A 23,057-nucleotide genomic window follows, 5' to 3' on the forward strand; every position below is an offset into this window, starting at 1 on the left:
AAGATGTTGAGTCGTCTCCAGAGTCTGTCGATTTTCTGTGGGATACATTGAAAACAATACTTGAAATTATCTTTACAAGAAATGACATCAATGAATCCAAAGACCAGAATGAACATATTTTATGAAACAGGATACATAATTAGAAGGATAATGATGTGTGATCTTTTGACTTCACCACCATAACTGAAATTTTTTCTTAATTTGCAGTGGCATGGCATAAGGCTTATAAATATGAAAGAGGTAATGGTGGCCGGTGCCAGGCCAAGGGGGCAGAATACATGTAAGTGCTGGTTCTCAAGTGTGCATGTGCCTCTTAGTTACACTAACAAATTACCTATGTCATTGGGGAATAGTTGGCCCTCCTCAGCTGTAATCTCTTGCACAGTTGGTGGGAACTCTTGAGTCATCTCAGCGATTTGTTTCATCGTCTCTGGCATCTCGTGAATCTGCTGGACATCGTGTGCAATAAGTTCAGCCGTCTCAGGAGTCTGGTGGACCCTTTTGGGAGTCTGATGGGATGCCTTAGCTTTCGGTTGGGCCTTTCCAAGATGTTGAGTCGTCTCCAGAGTCTGTCGATTTTCTGTGGGATACATTGAAAACAATACTTGAAATTATCTTTACAAGAAATGACATCAATGAATCCAAAGACCAGAATGAACATATTTTATGAAACAGGATACATAATTAGAAGGATAATGATGTGTGATCTTTTGACTTCACCACCATAACTGAAATATTTTCTTAATTTGCAGTGGCATGGCATAAGGCTTATAAATATGAAAGAGGTAATGGTGGCCGGTGCAGGCCAAGGGGGCAGAATACATGTAAGTGCTGGTTCTCAAGTGTGCATGTGCCTCTTAGTTACACTAACAAATTACCTATGTCATTGGGAATAGTTGGCCCTCCTCAGCTGTAATCTCTTGCACAGTTGGTGGGAACTCTTGAGTCACCTCAGCAATTTGTTTCATCGTCTCTGGCATCTCGTGAATCTGCTGGACATCGTGTGCAATCAGTTCAGCCGTCTCAGGAGTCTGGTGGACCCTTTTGGGAGTCTGATGGATACCTTAGCTTTCGGTTGGGCCTTTCTAAGATGTTGAGTCGTCTCCAGAGTCTGTCGATTTTCTGTGAGGATACATTGAAAACAATACTTGAAATTATCTTTACAAGAAATGACATCAATGAATCCAAAGACAAGATTGAACATATTTTATGAAACAGGATACATAATTACAAGGATAATGATGTGTGATCTTTTGACTTCACCACCATAACTGAAATATTTTCTTAATTTGCAGTGGCATGGCATAAGGCTTATAAATATGAAAGAGGTAATGGTGGCCGGTGCCAGGCCAAGGGGGCAGAATACATGTAAGTGCTGGTTCTCAAGTGTGCATGTGCCTCTTAGTTACACTAACAAATTACCTATGTCATTGGGGAATAGTTGGCCCTCCTCAGCTGTAATCTCTTGCACAGTTGGTGGAACCTCAGCGATTTGTTTCATCGTCTCTGGCATCTCATGAATCTGCTGGACATCGTGTGCAATAAGTTCAGCCGTCTCAGGAGTCTGGTGGACCCTTTTGGGAGTCTAATGGGATGCCTTAGCTTTCGGTTGGGCCTTTCCAAGATGTTGAGTCGTCTCCAGAGTCTGTCGACTTTCTGTGGGGATACATTGAAAACAATACTTGAAATTATCTTTACAAGAAATTACATCAATGAATCCAAAGACCAGATTGAACATATTTTATGAAACAGGATACATAATTACAAGGATAATGATGTGTGATCTTTTGACTTCACCACCATAACTGAAATATTTTCTTAATTTGCAGTGGCATGGCATAAGGCTTATAAATATGAAAGAGGTAATGGTGGCCGGTGCCAGGCCAATGGGGCAGAATACATGTAAGTGCTGGTTCTCAAGTGTGCATGTGCCTCTTAGTTACACTAACAAATTACCTATGTCATTGGGGAATAGTTGGCCCTCCTCAGCTGTAATCTCTTGCACAGTTGGTGGGAACTCTTGAGTCACCTCAGCAATTTGTTTCATCGTCTCTGGCTTCCGTGAATCTGCTGGACATCGTGTGCAATAAGTTCAGCCGTCTCAGGAGTCTGGTGGACCCTTTTGGGAGTCTGATGGGATGCCTTAGCTTTCGGTTGGGCCTTTCCAAGATGTTGAGTCGTCTCCAGAGTCTGTCGATTTTCTGTGAGGATACATTGAAAACAATACTTGAAATTATCTTTACAAGAAATGACATCAGTGAATCCAAAGACCAGATTGAACATATTTTATGAAACAGGATACATAATTACAAGGATAATGATGTGTGATCTTTTGACTTCACCACCATAACTGAAATATTTTCTTAATTTGCAGTGGCATGGCATAAGGCTTATAAATATGAAAGAGGTAATGGTGGCCGGTGCCAGGCCAAGGGGCAGAAAACATGTAGGTGCTGGTTCGCAAGTGTGCATGTGCCTCTTAGTTACCTAACAAATTACCTATGTCATTGGGGAATAGTTGGCCCTCCTCAGCTGCAATCTCTTGCACAGTTGGTGGGAACTCTTGAGTCATCTCAGCGATTTGTTTCATCGTCTCTGGCATCTCGTGAATCTGCTGGACATCGTGTGCAATAAGTTCAGCCGTCTCAGGAGTCTGGTGGACCCTTTGGGAGTCTGATGGGATGCCTTAGCATTCGGTTGGGCCTTTCCAAGATGTTGAGTCGTCTCCAGAGTCTGTCGACTTTCCGTGGGGATACATTGAAAACAATACTTGAAATTATCTTTACAAGAAATGACATCAATGAATCCAAAGACCAGATTGAACATATTTTATGAAACAGGATACATAATTACAAGGATAATGATGTGTGATCTTTTGACTTCACCACCATAACTGAAATATTTTCTTAATTTGCAGTGGCATGGCATAAGGCTTATAAATATGAAAGAGGTAATGGTGGCCGGTGCCAGGCCAAGGGGCAGAATACATGTAAGTGCTGGTTCTCAAGTGTGCATGTGCCTCTTAGTTACACTAACAAATTACCTATGTCATTGGGGAATAGTTGGCCCTCCTCAGCTGTAATCTCTTGCACAGTTGGTGGGAACTCTTGAGTCACCTCAGCAATTTGTTTCATCGTCTCTGGCATCTCGTGAATCTGCTGGACATCGTGTGCAATCAGTTCAGCCGTCTCAGGAGTCTGGTGGACCCTTTTGGGAGTCTGATCGGATGCCTTAGCTTTCGGTTGGGCCATTCCAAGATGTTGAGTCGTCTCCAGAGTCTGTCGATTTTCTGTGCGGATACATTGAAAACAATACTTGAAATTATCTTTACAAGAAATGACATCAGTGAATCCAAAGACAAGATTGAACATATTTTATGAAACAGGATACATAATTACAAGGATAATGATGTGTGATCTTTTGACTTCACCACCATAACTGAAATATTTTCTTAATTTGCAGTGGCATGGCATAAGGCTTATAAATATGAAAGAGGTAATGGTGGCCGGTGCCAGGCCAAGGGGGCAGAATACATGTAAGTGCTGGTTCTCAAGTGTGCATGTGCCTCTTAGTTACACTAACAAATTACCTATGTCATTGGGGAATAGTTGGCCCTCCTCAGCTGTAATCTCTTGCACAGTTGGTGGGAACTCTTGAGTCACCTCAGCAATTTGTTTCATCGTCTCTGGCATCTCGTGAATCTGCTGGACATCGTGTGCAATCAGTTCAGCCGTCTCAGGAGTCTGGTGGACCCTTTTGGGAGTCTGATTGGATGCCTTAGCTTTCGGTTGGGCCTTTCTAAGATGTTGAGTCGTCTCCAGAGTCTGTCGATTTTCTGTGAGGATACATTGAAAACAATACTTAAAATTATCTTTACAAGAAATGACATCAGTGAATCCAAAGACCAGATTGAACATATTTTATGAAACAGGATACATAATTACAAGGATAATGATGTGTGATCTTTTGACTTCACCACCATAACTGAAATATTTTCTTAATTTGCAGTGGCATGGCATAAGGCTTATAAATATGAAAGAGGTAATGGTGGCCGGTGCCAGGCCAAGGGGCAGAATACATGTAAGTGCTGGTTCTCAAGTGTGCATGTGCCTCTTAGTTACACTAACAAATTACCTATGTCATTGGGGAATAGTTGGCCCTCCTCAGCTGTAATCTCTTGCACAGTTGGTGGGAACCTCAGCGATTTGTTTCATCGTCTCTGGCATCTCGTGAATCTGCTGGACATCGTGTGCAATAAGTTCAGCCGTCTCAGGAGTCTGGTGGACCCTTTTGGGAGTCTGATGGGATGCCTTAGCTTTCGGTTGGGCCTTTCCAAGATGTTGAGTCGTCTCCAGAGTCTGTCGACTTTCTGTGGGGATACATTGAAAACAATACTTGAAATTATCTTTACAAGAATTACATCAATGAATCCAAAGACCAGATTGAACATATTTTATGAAACAGGATACATAATTACAAGGATAATGATGTGTGATCTTTTGACTTCACCACCATAACTGAAATATTTTCTTAATTTGCAGTGGCATGGCATAAGGCTTATAAATATGAAAGAGGTAATGGTGGCCGGTGCCAGGCCAAGGGGGCAGAATACATGTAAGTGCTGGTTCTCAAGTGTGCATGTGCCTCTTAGTTACACTAACAAATTACCTATGTCATTGGGGAATAGTTGGCCCTCCTCAGCTGTAATCTCTTGCACAGTTGGTGGGAACTCTTGAGTCACCTCAGCATTTGTTTCATCGTCTCTGGCATCTCGTGAATCTGCTGGACATCGTGTGCAATAAGTTCAGCCGTCTCAGGAGTCTGGTGGAACCTTTTGGGAGTCTGATGGGATGCCTTAGCATTCGGTTGGGCCTTTCCAAGATGTTGAGTCGTCTCCAGAGTCTGTCGATTTTCTGTGCGGATACATTGAAAACAATACTTGAAATTATCTTTACAAGAAATGACATCAGTGAATCCAAAGACCAGATTGAACATATTTTATGAAACAGGATACATAATTACAAGGATAATGATGTGTGATCTTTTGACTTCACCACCATAACTGAAATATTTTCTTAATTTGCAGTGGCATGGCATAAGGCTTATAAATATGAAAGAGGTAATGGTGGCCGGTGCCAGGCCAAGGGGGCAGAAAACATGTAGGTGCTGGTTCTCAAGTGTGCATGTGCCTCTTAGTTACCTAACAAATTACCTATGTCATTGGGGAATAGTTGGCCCTCCTCAGCTGCAATCTCTTGCACAGTTGGTGGGAACTCTTGAGTCATCTCAGCGATTTGTTTCATCGTCTCTGGCATCTCGTGAATCTGCTGGACATCGTGTGCAATAAGTTCAGCCGTCTCAGGAGTCTGGTGGACCCTTTTGGGAGTCTGATGGGATGCCTTAGCATTCGGTTGGGCCTTTCCAAGATGTTGAGTCGTCTCCAGAGTCTGTCGACTTTCTGTGGGGATACATTGAAAACAATACTTGAAATTATCTTTACAAGAAATGACATCAATGAATCCAAAGACCAGATTGAACATATTTTATGAAACAAAATACATAATTACAAGGATAATGATGTGTGATTTTTTGACTTCACCACCATAACTGAAATATTTTCTTAATTTGCAGTGGCATGGCATAAGGCTTATAAATATGAAAGAGGTAATGGTGGCCGGTGCCAGGCCAAGGGGGCAGAATACATGTAAGTGCTGGTTCTCAAGTGTGCATGTGCCTCTTAGTTACACTAACAAATTACCTATGTCATTGAGGAATAGTTGGCCCTCCTCAGCTGCAATCTCTTGCACAGTTGGTAGGAACTCTTGAGTCACCTCAGCGATTTGTTTCATCGTCTCTGGCATCTCGTGAATCTGCTGGACATCGTGTGCAATAAGTTCAGCCGTCTCAGGAGTCTGGTGGACCCTTTTGGGAGTCTGATGGGATGCCTTAGCATTCGGTTGGGCCTTTCCAAGATGTTGAGTCGTCTCCAGAGTCTGTCGATTTTCTGTGGGATACATTGAAAACAATACTTGAAATTATCTTTACAAGAAATGACATCAATGAATCCAAAGACCAGATTGAACATATTTTATGAAACAGGATACATAATTACAAGGATAATGATGTGTGATCTTTTGACTTCACCACCATAACTGAAATATTTTCTTAATTTGCAGTGGCATGGCATAAGTCTTATCAATATGAAAGAGGTAATGGTGGCCGGTGCCAGGCCAAGGGGGCAGAATACATGTAAGTGCTGGTTCTCAAGTGTGCATGTGCCTCTTAGTTACACTAACAAATTACCTATGTCATTGAGGAATTGTTGGCCCTCCTCAGCTGCAATCTCTTGCACAGTTGGTAGGAACTCTTGAGTCACACCTCAGCGATTTGTTTCATCGTCTCTGGCATCTCGTGAATCTGCTGGACATCGTGTGCAATAAGTTCAGCCGTCTCAGGAGTCTGGTGGACCCTTTTAGGAGTCTGATGGGATGCCTTAGCTTTCGGTTGGGCCTTTCCAAGATGTTGAGTCGTCTCCAGAGTCTGTCGACTTTCTGTGGGGATACATTGAAAACAATACTTGAAATTATCTTTACAAGAAATGACATCAATGAATCCAAAGACCAGATTGAACATATTTTATGAAACAGGATACATAATTACAAGGATAATGATGTGTGATCTTTTGACTTCACCACCATAACTGAAATATCTTCTTAATTTGCAGTGGCATGGCATAAGTCTTATAAATATGAAAGAGATAATGGTGGCCGGTGCCAGGCCAAGGGGCAGAATACATGTAAGTGCTGGTTCTCAAGTGTGCATGTGCCTCTTAGTTACACTAACAAATTACCTATGTCATTGGGAATAGTTGGCCCTCCTCAGCTGCAATCTCTTGCACAGTTGGTGGGAACTCTTGAGTCACCTCAGCAATTTGTTTCATCGTCTCTGGCATCCGTGAATCTGCTGGACATCGTGTGCAATAAGTTCAGCCGTCTCAGGAGTCTGGTGGACCCTTTTGGGAGTCTGATGGGATGCCTTAGCTTTCGGTTGGGCCATTCCAAGATGTTGAGTCGTCTCCAGAGTCTGTCGATTTTCTGTGAGGATACATTGAAAACAATACTTGAAATTATCTTTACAAGAAATGACATCAGTGAATCCAAAGACCAGATTGAACATATTTTATGAAACAGGATACATAATTACAAGGATAATGATGTGTGATCTTTTGACTTCACCACCATAACTGAAATATTTTCTTAATTTGCAGTGGCATGGCATAAGGCTTATAAATATGAAAGAGGTAATGGTGGCCGGTGCCAGGCCAAGGGGGCAGAATACATGTAAGTGCTGGTTCTCAAGTGTGCATGTGCCTCTTAGTTACACTAACAAATTACCTATGTCATTGGGGAATAGTTGGCCCTCCTCAGCTGTAATCTCTTGCACAGTTGGTGGGAACCTCAGCGATTTGTTTCATCGTCTGGCATCTCGTGAATCTGCTGGACATCGTGTGCAATAAGTTCAGCCGTCTCAGGAGTCTGGTGGACCCTTTTGGGAGTCTGATGGGATGCCTTAGCTTTCGGTTGGGCCTTTCCAAGATGTTGAGTCGTCTCCAGAGTCTGTCGACTTTCTGTGGGGATACATTGAAAACAATACTTGAAATTATCTTTACAAGAAATGACATCAATGAATCCAAAGACCAGATTGAACATATTTTATGAAACAGGATACATAATTACAAGGATAATGATGTGTGATCTTTTGACTTCACCACCATAACTGAAATATTTTCTTAATTTGCAGTGGCATGGCATAAGGCTTATAAATATGAAAGAGGTAATGGTGGCCGGTGCCAGGCCAAGGGGGCAGAAAACATGTAGGTGCTGGTTCTCAAGTGTGCATGTGCCTCTTAGTTACACTAACAAATTACCTATGTCATTGGGGAATAGTTGGCCCTCCTCAGCTGCAATCTCTTGCACAGTTGGTGGGAACTCTTGAGTCACCTCAGCAAATTTGTTTCATCGTCTCTGGCGTCTCGTGAATCTGCTGGACATCGTGTGCAATCAGTTCAGCCGTCTCAGGAGTCTGGTGGACCCTTTTGGGAGTCTGATGGGATACCTTAGCTTTCGGTTGGGCCTTTCCAAGATGTTGAGTCGTCTCCAGAGTCTGTCGATTTTCTGTGGGGATACATTGAAAACAATACTTGAAATTATCTTTACAAGAAATGACATCAATGAATCCAAAGACCAGATTGAACATATTTTATGAAACAGGATACATAATTACAAGGATAATGATGTGTGATCTTTTGACTTCACCACCATAACTGAAATATTTTCTTAATTTGCAGTGGCATGGCATAAGGCTTATAAATATGAAAGAGGTAATGGTGGCCGGTGCCAGGCCAAGGGGGCAGAATACATGTAAGTGCTGGTTCTCAAGTGTGCATGTGCCTCTTAGTTACCCTAACAAATTACCTATGTCATTGGGGAATAGTTGGCCCTCCTCAGCTGTAATCTCTTGCACAGTTGGTGGGAACCTCAGCGATTTGTTTCATCGTCTCTGGCATCTCATGAATCTGCTGGACATCGTGTGCAATAAGTTCAGCCGTCTCAGGAGTCTGGTGGACCCTTTTGGGAGTCTAATGGGATGCCTTAGCTTTCGGTTGGGCCTTTCCAAGATGTTGAGTCGTCTCCAGAGTCTGTCGACTTTCTGTGGGGATACATTGAAAACAATACTTGAAATTATCTTTACAAGAAATTACATCAATGAATCCAAAGACCAGATTGAACATATTTTATGAAACAGGATACATAATTACAAGGATAATGATGTGTGATCTTTTGACTTCACCACCATAACTGAAATATTTTCTTAATTTGCAGTGGCATGGCATAAGGCTTATAAATATGAAAGAGGTAATGGTGGCCGGTGCCAGGCCAAGGGGGCAGAATACATGTAAGTGCTGGTTCTCAAGTGTGCATGTGCCTCTTAGTTACACTAACAAATTACCTATGTCATTGGGGAATAGTTGGCCCTCCTCAGCTGTAATCTCTTGCACAGTTGGTGGGAACTCTTGAGTCACCTCAGCAATTTGTTTCATCGTCTCTGGCATCTCGTGAATCTGCTGGACATCGTGTGCAATAAGTTCAGCCGTCTCAGGAGTCTGGTGGACCCTTTTGGGAGTCTGATGGGATGCCTTAGCTTTCGGTTGGGCCATTCCAAGATGTTGAGTCGTCTCCAGAGTCTGTCGATTTTCTGTGGGGATACATTGAAAACAATACTTGAAATTATCTTTACAAGAAATGACATCAGTGAATCCAAAGACCAGATTGAACATATTTTATGAAACAGGATACATAATTACAAGGATAATGATGTGTGATCTTTTGACTTCACCACCATAACTGAAATATTTTCTTAATTTGCAGTGGCATGGCATAAGGCTTATAAATATGAAAGAGGTAATGGTTGCCGGTGCCAGGCCAAGGGGGCAGAAAACATGTAGGTGCTGGTTCTCAAGTGTGCATGTGCCTCTTAGTTAGCCTAACAAATTACCTATGTCATTGGGGAATAGTTGGCCCTCCTCAGCTGCAATCTCTTGCACAGTTGGTGGGAACTCTTGAGTCATCTCAGCGATTTGTTTCATCGTCTCTGGCATCTCGTGAATCTGCTGGACATCGTGTGCAATAAGTTCAGCCGTCTCAGGAGTCTGGTGGACCCTTTTGGGAGTCTGATGGGATGCCTTAGCATTCGGTTGGGCCTTTCCAAGATGTTGAGTCGTCTCCAGAGTCTGTCGACTTTCCTGGGGATACATTGAAAACAATACTTGAAATTATCTTTACAAGAAATGACATCAATGAATCCAAAGACCAGATTGAACATATTTTATGAAACAAAATACATAATTACAAGGATAATGATGTGTGATCTTTTGACTTCACCACCATAACTGAAATATTTTCTTAATTTGCAGTGGCATGGCATAAGGCTTATAAATATGAAAGAGGTAATGGTGGCCGGTGCCAGGCCAAGGGGGCAGAATACATGTAAGTGCTGGTTCTCAAGTGTGCATGTGCCTCTTAGTTACACTAACAAATTACCTATGTCATTGAGGAATTGTTGGCCCTCCTCAGCTGCAATCTCTTGCACAGTTGGTAGGAACTCTTGAGTCACCTCAGCGATTTGTTTCATCGTCTCTGGCATCTCGTGAATCTGCTGGACATCGTGTGCAATAAGTTCAGCCGTCTCAGGAGTCTGGTGGACCCTTTTGGGAGTCTGATGGGATGCCTTAGCATTCGGTTGGGCCTTTCCAAGATGTTGAGTCGTCTCCAGAGTCTGTCGACTTTCTGTGGGGATACATTGAAAACAATACTTGAAATTATCTTTACAAGAAATGACATCAATGAATCCAAAGACCAGATTGAACATATTTTATGAAACAGGATACATAATTACAAGGATAATGATGTGTGATCTTTTGACTTCACCACCATAACTGAAATATTTTCTTAATTTGCAGTGGCATGGCATAAGTCTTATCAATATGAAAGAGGTAATGGTGGCCGGTGCCAGGCCAAGGGGGCAGAATACATGTAAGTGCTGGTTCTCAAGTGTGCATGTGCCTCTTAGTTACACTAACAAATTACCTATGTCATTGAGGAATTCTTGGCCCTCCTCAGCTACAATCTCTTGCACAGTTGGTAGGAACTCTTGAGTCACCTCAGCGATTTGTTTCGTCTCTGGCATCTCGTGAATCTGCTGGACATCGTGTGCAATAAGTTCAGCCGTCTCAGGAGTCTGGTGGACCCTTTTGGGAGTCTGATGGGATACCTTAGCATTCGGTTGGGCCTTTCCAAGATGTTGAGTCGTCTCCAGAGTCTGTCGACTTTCTGTGGGGATACATTGAAAACAATACTTGAAATTATCTTTACAAGAAATGACATCAATGAATCCAAAGACCAGATTGAACATATTTTATGAAACAAAATACATAATTACAAGGATAATGATGTGTGATCTTTTGACTTCACCACCATAACTGAAATATTTTCTTAATTTGCAGTGGCATGGCATAAGGCTTATAAATATGAAAGAGGTAATGGTGGCCGGTGCCAGGCCAAGGGGCAGAATACATGTAAGTGCTGGTTCTCAAGTGTGCATGTGCCTCTTAGTTACACTAACAAATTACCTATGTCATTGAGGAATTGTTGGCCCTCCTCAGCTGCAATCTCTTGCACAGTTGGTAGGAACTCTTGAGTCACACCTCAGCGATTTGTTTCATCGTCTCTGGCATCTCGTGAATCTGCTGGACATCGTGTGCAATAAGTTCAGCCGTCTCAGGAGTCTGGTGGACCCTTTTGGGAGTCTGATGGGATGCCTTAGCTTTCGGTTGGGCCTTTCCAAGATGTTGAGTCGTCTCCAGAGTCTGTCGATTTTCTGTGGGAATACATTGAAAACAATACTTGAAATTATCTTTACAAGAAATGACATCAATGAATCCAAAGACCAGATTGAACATATTTTATGAAACAGGATACATAATTACAAGGATAATGATGTGTGATCTTTTGACTTCACCACCATAACTGAAATATTTTCTTAATTTGCAGTGGCATGGCATAAGTCTTATAAATATGAAAGAGATAATGGTGGCCGGTGCCAGGCCAAGGGGCAGAATACATTAAGTGCTGGTTCTCAAGTGTGCATGTGCCTCTTAGTTACACTAACAAATTACCTATGTCATTGGGGAATAGTTGGCCCTCCTCAGCTGCAATCTCTTGCACAGTTGGTGGAACTCTTGAGTCACCTCAGCAAATTTGTTTCATCGTCCCTGGCATCTCGTGAATCTGCTGGACATCGTGTGCAATCAGTTCAGCCGTCTCAGGAGTCTGGTGGACCCTTTTGGGAGTCTGATGGGATGCCTTAGCTTTCGGTTGGGCCTTTCCAAGATGTTGAGTCGTCTCCAGAGTCTGTCGATTTTCTGTGGGAATACATTGAAAACAATACTTGAAATTATCTTTACAAGAAATGACATCAATGAATCCAAAGACCAGATTGAACATATTTTATGAAACAGGATACATAATTACAAGGATAATGATGTGTGATCTTTTGACTTCACCACCATAACTGAAATATTTTCTTAATTTGCAGTGGCATGGCATAAGGCTTATCAATATGAAAGAGATAATGGTGGCCGGTGCCAGGCCAAGGGGCAGAATACATGTAAGTGCTGGTTCTCAAGTGTGCATGTGCCTCTTAGTTACACTAACAAATTACCTATGTCATTGGGGAATAGTTGGCCCTCCTCAGCTGCAATCTCTTGCACAGTTGGTGGGAACTCTTGAGTCACCTCAGCAAATTTGTTTCATCGTCCTGGCGTCTCGTGAATCTGCTGGACATCGTGTGCAATCAGTTCAGCCGTCTCAGGAGTCTGGTGGACCCTTTTGGGAGTCTGATGGGATACCTTAGCTTTCGGTTGGGCCTTTCCAAGATGTTGAGTCGTCTCCAGAGTCTGTCGATTTTCTGTGGGGATACATTGAAAACAATACTTGAAATCATCTTTACAAGAAATGACATCAATGAATCAAAAGACCAGATTGAACATATTTTATGAAACAGGATTTATAATTACAAGGATAATGATGTGTGATCTTTTGACTTCACAACCATAACTGAAATATTTTCTTAATTTGCAGTGGCATGGCATAAGGCTTATAAATATGAAAGAGGTAATGGTGGCCGGTGCCAGGCCAAGGGGGCAGAATACATGTAAGTGCTGGTTCTCAAGTGTGCATGTGCCTCGTAGTTACCTAACAAATTACCTATGTCATTGGGGAATAGTTGGCCCTCCTCAGCTGTAATCTCTTGCACAGTTGTTGGGAACCTCAGCGATTTGTTTCATCGTTTCTGGCATCTCATGAATCTGCTGGACATCGTGTGCAATAAGTTCAGCCGTCTCAGGAGTCTGGTGGACCCTTTTGGGAGTCTAATGGGATGCCTTAGCTTTCGGTTGGGCCTTTCCAAGATGTTGAGTCGTCTCCAGAGTCTGTCGACTTTCTGTGGGGATACATTGAAAACAATACTTGAAATTATCTTTACAAGAAATTACATCAATGAATCCAAAGACCAGATTGAACATATTTTATGAAACAGGATACATAATTACAAGGATAATGATGTGTGATCTTTTGACTTCACCACCATAACTGAAATATTTTCTTAATTTGCAGTGGCATGGCATAAGGCTTATAAATATGAAAGAGGTAATGGTGGCCGGTGCCAGGCCAAGGGGGCAGAATACATGTAAGTGCTGGTTCTCAAGTGTGCATGTGCCTCTTAGTTACACTAACAAATTACCTATGTCATTGAGGAATAGTTGGCCCTCCTCAGCTGTAATCTCTTGCACAGTTGGTAGGAACTCTTGAGTCACCTCAGCGATTTGTTTCATCGTCTCTGGCATCTCGTGAATCTGCTGGACATCGTGTGCAATAAGTTCAGCCGTCTCAGGAGTCTGGTGGACCCTTTTGGGAGTCTGATGGGATGCCTTAGCATTCGGTTGGGCCTTTCCAAGATGTTGAGTCGTCTCCAGAGTCTGTCGACTTTCTGTGGGGATACATTGAAAACAATACTTGAAATTATCTTTACAAGAAATGACATCAATGAATCAAAAGACCAGATTGAACATATTTTATGAAACAGGATACATAATTACAAGGATAATGATGTGTGATCTTTTGACTTCACCACCATAACTGAAATATTTTCTTAATTTGCAGTGGCATGGCATAAGTCTTATCAATATGAAAGAGATAATGGTGGCCGGTGCCAGGCCAAGGGGCAGAATACATTTAAGTGCTGGTTCTCAAGTGTGCATGTGCCTCTTAGTTACACTAACAAATTACTTATGTCATTGGGGAATAGTTGGCCCTCCTCAGCTGCAATCTCTTGCACAGTTGGTGGGAACTCTTGAGTCACCTCAGCAAATTTGTTTCATCGTCCCTGGCATCTCGTGAATCTGCTGGACATCGTGTGCAATCAGTTCAGCCGTCTCAGGAGTCTGGTGGACCCTTTTGGGAGTCTGATGGGATACCTTAGCTTTCGGTTGGGCCTTTCCAAGATGTTGAGTCGTCTCCAGAGTCTGTCGATTTTCTGTGGGGATACATTGAAAACAATACTTGAAATTATCTTTACAAGAAATGACATCAATGAATCCAAAGACCAGATTGAACATATTTTATGAAACAGGATACATAATTACAAGGATAATGATGTGTGATCTTTTGACTTCACAACCATAACTGAAATATTTTCTTAATTTGCAGTGGCATGGCATAAGGCTTATAAATATGAAAGAGGTAATGGTGGCCGGTGCCAGGCCAAGGGGGCAGAATACATGTAAGTGCTGGTTCTCAAGTGTGCATGTGCCTCTTAGTTACCCTAACAAATTACCTATGTCATTGGGGAATAGTTGGCCCTCCTCAGCTGTAATCTCTTGCACAGTTGGTGGGAACCTCAGCGATTTGTTTCATCGTTTCTGGCATCTCATGAATCTGCTGGACATCGTGTGCAATAAGTTCAGCCGTCTCAGGAGTATGGTGGACCCTTTTGGGAGTCTGATGGGATGCCTTAGCTTTCGGTTGGGCCTTTCCAAGATGTTGAGTCGTCTCCAGAGTCTGTCGACTTTCTGTGGGGATACATTAAAAACAATACTTGAAATTATCTTTACAAGAAATGACATCAATGAATCCAAAGACCAGATTGAACATATTTTATGAAACAGGATACATAATTACAAGGATAATGATGTGTGATCTTTTGACTTCACCACCATAACTGAAATATCTTCTTAATTTGCAGTGGCATGGCATAAGTCTTATAAATATGAAAGAGGTAATGGTGGCTGGTGCCAGGCCAAGAGGCAGAATACATGTAAGTGCTGGTTCTCAAGTGTACATGTGCCTCTTAGTTACCCTAACAAATTACCTATGTCATTGAGGAATTGTTGGCCCTCCTCAGCTGCAATCTCTTGCACAGTTGGTAGGAACTCTTGAGTCACCTCAGCGATTTGTTTCATCGTCTCTGGCATCTCGTGAATCTGCTGGACATCGTGTGCAATAAGTTCAGCCGTCCCAGGAGTCTGGTGGACCCTTTTCGGAGTCTGATGGGATGCCTTAGCTTTCGGTTGGGCCTTTCCAAGATGTTGAGTCGTCTCCAGAGTCTGTCGATTTTCTGTGGGGATACATTGAAAACAATACTTGAAATTATCTTTACAAGAAATGACATCAATGAATCAAAAGACCAGATTGAACATATTTTATGAAACAGGATACATAATTACAAGGATAATGATGTGTGATCTTTTGACTTCACCACCATAACTGAAATATTTTCTTAATTTGCAGTGGCATGGCATAAGGCTTATCAATATGAAAGAGGTAATGGTGGCCGGTGCCAGGCCAAGATGCAGAATACATTTAAGTGCTGGTTCTCAAGTGTGCATGTGCCTCTTAGTTACACTAACAAATTACCTATGTCATTGGGGAATAGTTGGCCCTCCTCAGCTGCAATCTCTTGCACAGTTGGTGGGAACTCTTGAGTCACCTCAGCGATTTGTTTCATCGTCCCTGGCGTCTCGTGAATCTGCTGGACATCGTGTGCAATCAGTTCAGCCGTCTCAGGAGTCTGGTGGACCCTTTTGGGAGTCTGATGGGATGCCTTAGCAATCGGTTGGGCCTTTCCAAGATGTTGAGTCGTCTCCAGAGTCTGTCGATTTTCTGTGGGAATACATTGAAAACAATACTTGAAATTATCCTTACAAGAAATGACATCAATGAATCCAAAGACCAGATTGAACATATTTTATGAACAAAATACATAATTACAAGGATAATGATGTGTGATCTTTTGACTTCACCACCATAACTGAAATATTTTCTTAATTTGCAGTGGCATGGCATAAGTCTTATCAATATGAAAGAGATAATGGTGGCCGGTGCCAGGCCAAGGGGCAGAATACATTTAAGTGCTGGTTCTCAAGTGTGCATGTGCCTCTTAGTTACACTAACAAATTACCTATGTCATTGGGGAATAGTTGGCCCTCCTCAGCTGCAATCTCTTGCACAGTTGGTGGGAACTCTTGAGTCACCTCAGCAAATTTGTTTCATCGTCCCTGGCGTCTCGTGAATCTGCTGGACATCGTGTGCAATCAGTTCAGCCGTCTCAGGAGTCTGGTGGACCCTTTTGGGAGTCTGATGGGATACCTTAGCTTTCGGTTGGGCCTTTCCAAGATGTTGAGTCGTCTCCAGAGTCTGTCGATTTTCTGTGGGGATACATTGAAAACAATACTTGAAATCATCTTTACAAGAAATGACATCAATGAATCAAAAGACCAGATTGAACATATTTTCTGAAACAGGATTTATAATTACAAGGATAATGATGTGTGATCTTTTGACTTCACAACCATAACTGAAATATTTTCTTAATTTGCAGTGGCATGGCATAAGGCTTCTAAATATGAAAGAGGTAATGGTGGCCGGTGCCAGGCCAAGGGGGCAGAATACATGTAAGTGCTGGTTCTCAAGTGTGCATGTGCCTCTTAGTTACCCTAACAAATTACCTATGTCATTTGGGAATAGTTGGCCCTCCTCAGCTGTAATCTCTTGCACAGTTTGGTGGGAACCTCAGCGATTTGTTTCATCGTTTCTGGCATCTCATGAATCTGCTGGACATCGTGTGCAATAAGTTCAGCCATCTCAGGATTCTGGTGGACCCTTTTGGGAGTCTAATAGGATGCCTTAGCTTTCGGTTGGGCCTTTCCAAGATGTTGAGTCGTCTCCAGAGTCTGTCGACTTTCTGTGGGGATACATTGAAAACAATACTTGAAATTATCTTTACAAGAAATTACATCAATGAATCCAAAGACCAGATGAACATATTTTATGAAACAGGATACATAATTACAAGGATAATGATGTGTGATCTTTTGACTTCACCACCATAACTGAAATATTTTCTTAATTTGCAGTGGCATGGCATAAGGCTTATAAATATGAAAGAGGTAATGGTGGCCGGTGCCAGGCCAAGGGGGCAGAATACATGTAAGTGCTGGTTCTCAAGTGTGCATGTGCCTCGTAGTTACCCTAACAAATTACCTATGTCATTGGGGAATAGTTGGCCCTCCTCAGCTGTAATCTCTTGCACAGTTGGTGGGAACCTCAGCGATTTGTTTCATCGTTTCTGGCATCTCATGAATCTGTGGACATCGTGTGCAATAAGTTAAGCCGTCTCAGGAGTATGGTGGACCCTTTTGGGAGTCTAATGGGATGCCTTAGCTTTCGGTTGGGCCTTTCCAAGATGTTGAGTCGTCTCCAGAGTCTGTCGACTTTCTGTGGGGATACATTAAAAACAATACTTGAAATTATCTCTACAAGAAATGACATCAATGAATCCAAAGACCAGATTGAACATATTTTATGAAACAGGATACTTAATTACAAGGATAATGATGTGTGATCTTTTGACTTCACCACCATAACTGAAATATCTTCTTAATTTGCAGTGGCATGGCATAAGTCTTATAAATATGAAAGAGGTAATGGTGGCCGGTGCCAGGCCAAGGGGCAGAATACATGTAAGTGCTGGTTCTCAAGTGTGCATGTGCCTCTTAGTTACCCTAACAAATTACCTATGTCATTGAGGAATTGTTGGCCCTCCTCAGCTGCAATCTCTTGCACAGTTGGTAGGAACTCTTGAGTCACCTCAGCGATTTGTTTCATCGTCTCTGGCATCTCGTGAATCTGCTGGACATCGTGTGCAATAAGTTCAGCCGTCCCAGGAGTCTGGTGGACCCTTTTCGGAGTCTGATGGGATGCCTTAGCTTTCGGTTGGGCCTTTCCAAGATGTTGAGTCGTCTCCAGAGTCTGTCGATTTTCTGTGGGGATACATTGAAAACAATACTTGAAATTATCTTTACAAGAAATGACATCAATGAATCAAAAGACCAGATTGAACATATTTTATGAAACAGGATACATAATTACAAGGATAATGATGTGTGATCTTTTGACTTCACCACCATAACTGAAATATTTTCTTAATTTGCAGTGGCATGGCATAAGTCTTATCAATATGAAAGAGATAATGGTGGCCGGTGCCAGGCCAAGATGCAGAATACATTTAAGTGCTGGTTCTCAAGTGTGCATGTGCCTCTTAGTTACACTAACAAATTACCTATGTCATTGGGGAATAGTTGGCCCTCCTCAGCTGCAATCTCTTGCACAGTTGGTGGGAACTCTTGAGTCACCTCAGCAAATTTGTTTCATCGTCCCTGGCGTCTCGTGAATCTGCTGGACATCGTGTGCAATCAGTTCAGCCGTCTCAGGAGTCTGGTGGACCCTTTTGGGAGTCTGATGGGATGCCTTAGCAATCGGTTGGGCCTTTCCAAGATGTTGAGTCGTCTCCAGAGTCTGTCGATTTTCTGTGGGAATACATTGAAAACAATACTTGAAATTATCCTTACAAGAAATGACATCAATGAATCCAAAGACCAGATTGAACATATTTTATGAAACAAAATACATAATTACAAGGATAGGGATGTGTGATCTTTTGACTTCACCACCATAACTGAAATATCTTCTTAATTTGCAGTGGCATGGCATAAGTCTTATCAATATGAAAGAGATAATGGTGGCCGGTGCCAGGCCAAGATGCAGAATACATTTAAGTGCTGGTTCTCAAGTGTGCATGTGCCTCTTAGTTACACTAACAAATTACTTATGTCATTGGGGAATAGTTGGCCCTCCTCAGCTGCAATCTCTTGCACAGTTGGTGGGAACTCTTGAGTCACCTCAGCAAATTTGTTTCATCGTCCCTGGCGTCTCGTGAATCTGCTGGACATCGTGTGCAATCAGTTCAGCCGTCTCAGGAGTCTGGTGGACCCTTTTGGGAGTCTGATGGGATACCTTAGCTTTCGGTTGGGCCTTTCCAAGATGTTGAGTCGTCTCCAGAGTCTGTCGATTTTCTGTGGGGATACATTGAAAACAATACTTGAAATCATCTTTACAAGAAATGACATCAATGAATCAAAAGACCAGATTGAACATATTTTCTGAAACAGGATTTATAATTACAAGGATAATGATGTGTGATCTTTTGACTTCACAACCATAACTGAAATATTTTCTTAATTTGCAGTGGCATGGCATAAGGCTTCTAAATATGAAAGAGGTAATGGTGGCCGGTGCCAGGCCAAGGGGGCAGAATACATGTAAGTGCTGGTTCTCAAGTGTGCATGTGCCTCGTAGTTACCCTAACAAATTACCTATGTCATTGGGGAATAGTTGGCCCTCCTCAGCTGTAATCTCTTGCACAGTTGGTGGGAACCTCAGCGATTTGTTTCATCGTTTCTGGCATCTCATGAATCTGCTGGACATCGTGTGCAATAAGTTCAGCCATCTCAGGATTCTTGTGGACCCTTTTGGGAGTCTAATAGGATGCCTTAGCTTTCGGTTGGGCCTTTCCAAGATGTTGAGTCGTCTCCAGAGTCTGTCGACTTTCTGTGGGGATACATTGAAAACAATACTTGAAATTATCTTTACAAGAAATTACATCAATGAATCCAAAGACCAGATGAACATATTTTATGAAACAGGATACATAATTACAAGGATAATGATGTGTGATCTTTTGACTTCACCACCATAACTGAAATATTTTCTTAATTTGCAGTGGCATGGCATAAGGCTTATAAATATGAAAGAGGTAATGGTGGCCGGTGCCAGGCCAAGGGGGCAGAATACATGTAAGTGCTGGTTCTCAAGTGTGCATGTGCCTCTTAGTTACACTAACAAATTACCTATGTCATTGAGGAATTGTTGGCCCTCCTCAGCTGCAATCTCTTGCACAGTTGGTAGGAACTCTTGAGTCACCTCAGCGATTTGTTTCATCGTCTCTGGCATCTCGTGAATCTGGTGGACATCGTGTGCAATAAGTTCAGCCGTCTCAGGAGTCTGGTGGACCCTTTTGGGAGTCTGATGGGATGCCTTAGCATTCGGTTGGGCCTTTCCAAGATGTTGAGTCGTCTCCAGAGTCTGTCGACTTTCTGTGGGGATACATTGAAAACAATACTTGAAATTATCTTTACAAGAAATGACATCAATGAATCAAAAGACCAGATTGAACATATTTTATGAAACAGGATACATAATTACAAGGATAATGATGTGTGATCTTTTGACTTCACCACCATAACTGAAATATTTTCTTAATTTGCAGTGGCATGGCATAAGTCTTATCAATATGAAAGAGATAATGGTGGCCGGTGCCAGGCCAAGATGCAGAATACATTTAAGTGCTGGTTCTCAAGTGTGCATGTGCCTCTTAGTTACACTAACAAATTACTTATGTCATTGGGGAATAGTTGGCCCTCCTCAGCTGCAATCTCTTGCACAGTTGGTGGGAACTCTTGAGTCACCTCAGCAAATTTGTTTCATCGTCCCTGGCGTCTCGTGAATCTGCTGGACATCGTGTGCAATCAGTTCAGCCGTCTCAGGAGTCTGGTGGACCCTTTTGGGAGTCTGATGGGATACCTTAGCTTTCGGTTGGGCCTTTCCAAGATGTTGAGTCGTCTCCAGAGTCTGTCGATTTTCTGTGGGGATACATTGAAAACAATACTTGAAATCATCTTTACAAGAAATGACATCAATGAATCCAAAGACCAGATTGAACATATTTTCTGAAACAGGATTTATAATTACAAGGATAATGATGTGTGATCTTTTGACTTCACAACCATAACTGAAATATTTTCTTAATTTGCAGTGGCATGGCATAAGGCTTCTAAATATGAAAGAGGTAATGGTGGCCGGTGCCAGGCCAAGGGGGCAGAATACATGTAAGTGCTGGTTCTCAAGTGTGCATGTGCCTCGTAGTTACCCTAACAAATTACCTATGTCATTGGGGAATAGTTGGCCCTCCTCAGCTGTAATCTCTTGCACAGTTGGTGGGAACCTCAGCGATTTGTTTCATCGTTTCTGGCATCTCATGAATCTGCTGGACATCGTGTGCAATAAGTTCAGCCGTCTCAGGAGTATGGTGGACCCTTTTGGGAGTCTAATGGGATGCCTTAGCTTTCGGTTGGGCCTTTCCAAGATGTTGAGTCGTCTCCAGAGTCTGTCGACTTTCTGTGGGGATACATTAAAAACAATACTTGAAATTATCTCTACAAGAAATGACATCAATGAATCCAAAGACCAGATTGAACATATTTTATGAAACAGGATACTTAATTACAAGGATAATGATGTGTGATCTTTTGACTTCACCACCATAACTGAAATATCTTCTTAATTTGCAGTGGCATGGCATAAGTCTTATAAATATGAAAGAGGTAATGGTGGCTGGTGCCAGGCCAAGAGGCAGAATACATGTAAGTGCTGGTTCTCAAGTGTACATGTGCCTCTTAGTTACCCTAACAAATTACCTATGTCATTGAGGAATTGTTGGCCCTCCTCAGCTGCAATCTCTTGCACAGTTGGTAGGAACTCTTGAGTCACCTCAGCGATTTGTTTCATCGTCTCTGGCATCTCGTGAATCTGCTGGACATCGTGTGCAATAAGTTCAGCCGTCCCAGGAGTCTGGTGGACCCTTTTCGGAGTCTGATGGGATGCCTTAGCTTTCGGTTGGGCCTTTCCAAGATGTTGAGTCGTCTCCAGAGTCTGTCGATTTTCTGTGGGAATACATTGAAAACAATACTTGAAATTATCCTTACAAGAAATGACATCAATGAATCCAAAGACCAGATTGAACATATTTTATGAAACAAAATACATAATTACAAGGATAGGGATGTGTGATCTTTTGACTTCACCACCATAACTGAAATATCTTCTTAATTTGCAGTGGCATGGCATAAGTCTTATCAATATGAAAGAGATAATGGTGGCCGGTGCCAGGCCAAGATGCAGAATACATTTAAGTGCTGGTTCTCAAGTGTGCATGTGCCTCTTAGTTACACTAACAAATTACTTATGTCATTGGGGAATAGTTGGCCCTCCTCAGCTGCAATCTCTTGCACAGTTGGTGGGAACTCTTGAGTCACCTCAGCAAATTTGTTTCATCGTCCCTGGCGTCTCGTGAATCTGCTGGACATCGTGTGCAATCAGTTCAGCCGTCTCAGGAGTCTGGTGGACCCTTTTGGGAGTCTGATGGGATACCTTAGCTTTCGGTTGGGCCTTTCCAAGATGTTGAGTCGTCTCCAGAGTCTGTCGATTTTCTGTGGGGATACATTGAAAACAATACTTGAAATCATCTTTACAAGAAATGACATCAATGAATCCAAAGACCAGATTGAACATATTTTCTGAAACAGGATTTATAATTACAAGGATAATGATGTGTGATCTTTTGACTTCACAACCATAACTGAAATATTTTCTTAATTTGCAGTGGCATGGCATAAGGCTTCTAAATATGAAAGAGGTAATGGTGGCCGGTGCCAGGCCAAGGGGGCAGAATACATGTAAGTGCTGGTTCTCAAGTGTGCATGTGCCTCGTAGTTACCCTAACAAATTACCTATGTCATTGGGGAATAGTTGGCCCTCCTCAGCTGTAATCTCTTGCACAGTTGGTGGGAACCTCAGCGATTTGTTTCATCGTTTCTGGCATCTCATGAATCTGCTGGACATCGTGTGCAATAAGTTCAGCCGTCTCAGGAGTATGGTGGACCCTTTTGGGAGTCTAATGGGATGCCTTAGCTTTCGGTTGGGCCTTTCCAAGATGTTGAGTCGTCTCCAGAGTCTGTCGACTTTCTGTGGGGATACATTAAAAACAATACTTGAAATTATCTCTACAAGAAATGACATCAATGAATCCAAAGACCAGATTGAACATATTTTATGAAACAGGATACTTAATTACAAGGATAATGATGTGTGATCTTTTGACTTCACCACCATAACTGAAATATCTTCTTAATTTGCAGTGGCATGGCATAAGTCTTATAAATATGAAAGAGGTAATGGTGGCTGGTGCCAGGCCAAGAGGCAGAATAC

At 42.3% G+C, this 23,057-nt stretch overlaps 1 protein-coding gene across 1 annotated transcript in view; it reads right to left on the reverse strand.

Moving 5' to 3' along the window:
• Positions 1-2,143: 2,143 nt before the first annotated feature.
• Positions 2,144-23,057, reverse strand: part of LOC121406634 — a 29,748-nt gene continuing 8,834 nt past the window's right edge. The window contains exons 7-25 of the mRNA XM_041597641.1: positions 21,488-21,733; positions 19,862-20,107; positions 17,690-17,935; positions 15,531-15,776; positions 14,986-15,231; positions 14,486-14,686; positions 13,360-13,605; positions 10,647-10,889; positions 10,174-10,346; positions 9,556-9,802; positions 9,010-9,255; positions 7,463-7,627; positions 6,379-6,551; positions 5,759-5,993; positions 5,213-5,458; positions 4,169-4,369; positions 3,590-3,835; positions 3,037-3,289; positions 2,144-2,201 (exon numbers count right to left, since the gene is read on the reverse strand). Of these exons, the coding sequence (XP_041453575.1) occupies positions 2,144-2,201; positions 3,037-3,289; positions 3,590-3,835; positions 4,169-4,369; positions 5,213-5,458; positions 5,759-5,993; positions 6,379-6,551; positions 7,463-7,627; positions 9,010-9,255; positions 9,556-9,802; positions 10,174-10,346; positions 10,647-10,889; positions 13,360-13,605; positions 14,486-14,686; positions 14,986-15,231; positions 15,531-15,776; positions 17,690-17,935; positions 19,862-20,107; positions 21,488-21,733 (4,163 nt within the window). The remainder of the gene's footprint in view (positions 2,202-3,036; positions 3,290-3,589; positions 3,836-4,168; positions 4,370-5,212; positions 5,459-5,758; positions 5,994-6,378; positions 6,552-7,462; positions 7,628-9,009; positions 9,256-9,555; positions 9,803-10,173; positions 10,347-10,646; positions 10,890-13,359; positions 13,606-14,485; positions 14,687-14,985; positions 15,232-15,530; positions 15,777-17,689; positions 17,936-19,861; positions 20,108-21,487; positions 21,734-23,057) is intronic.

The sequence above is a fragment of the Lytechinus variegatus genome, chromosome 1 (genome assembly GCF_018143015.1).
Source record: "Lytechinus variegatus isolate NC3 chromosome 1, Lvar_3.0, whole genome shotgun sequence".
Taxonomy (NCBI): Eukaryota; Metazoa; Echinodermata; class Echinoidea; order Temnopleuroida; family Toxopneustidae; genus Lytechinus; species Lytechinus variegatus.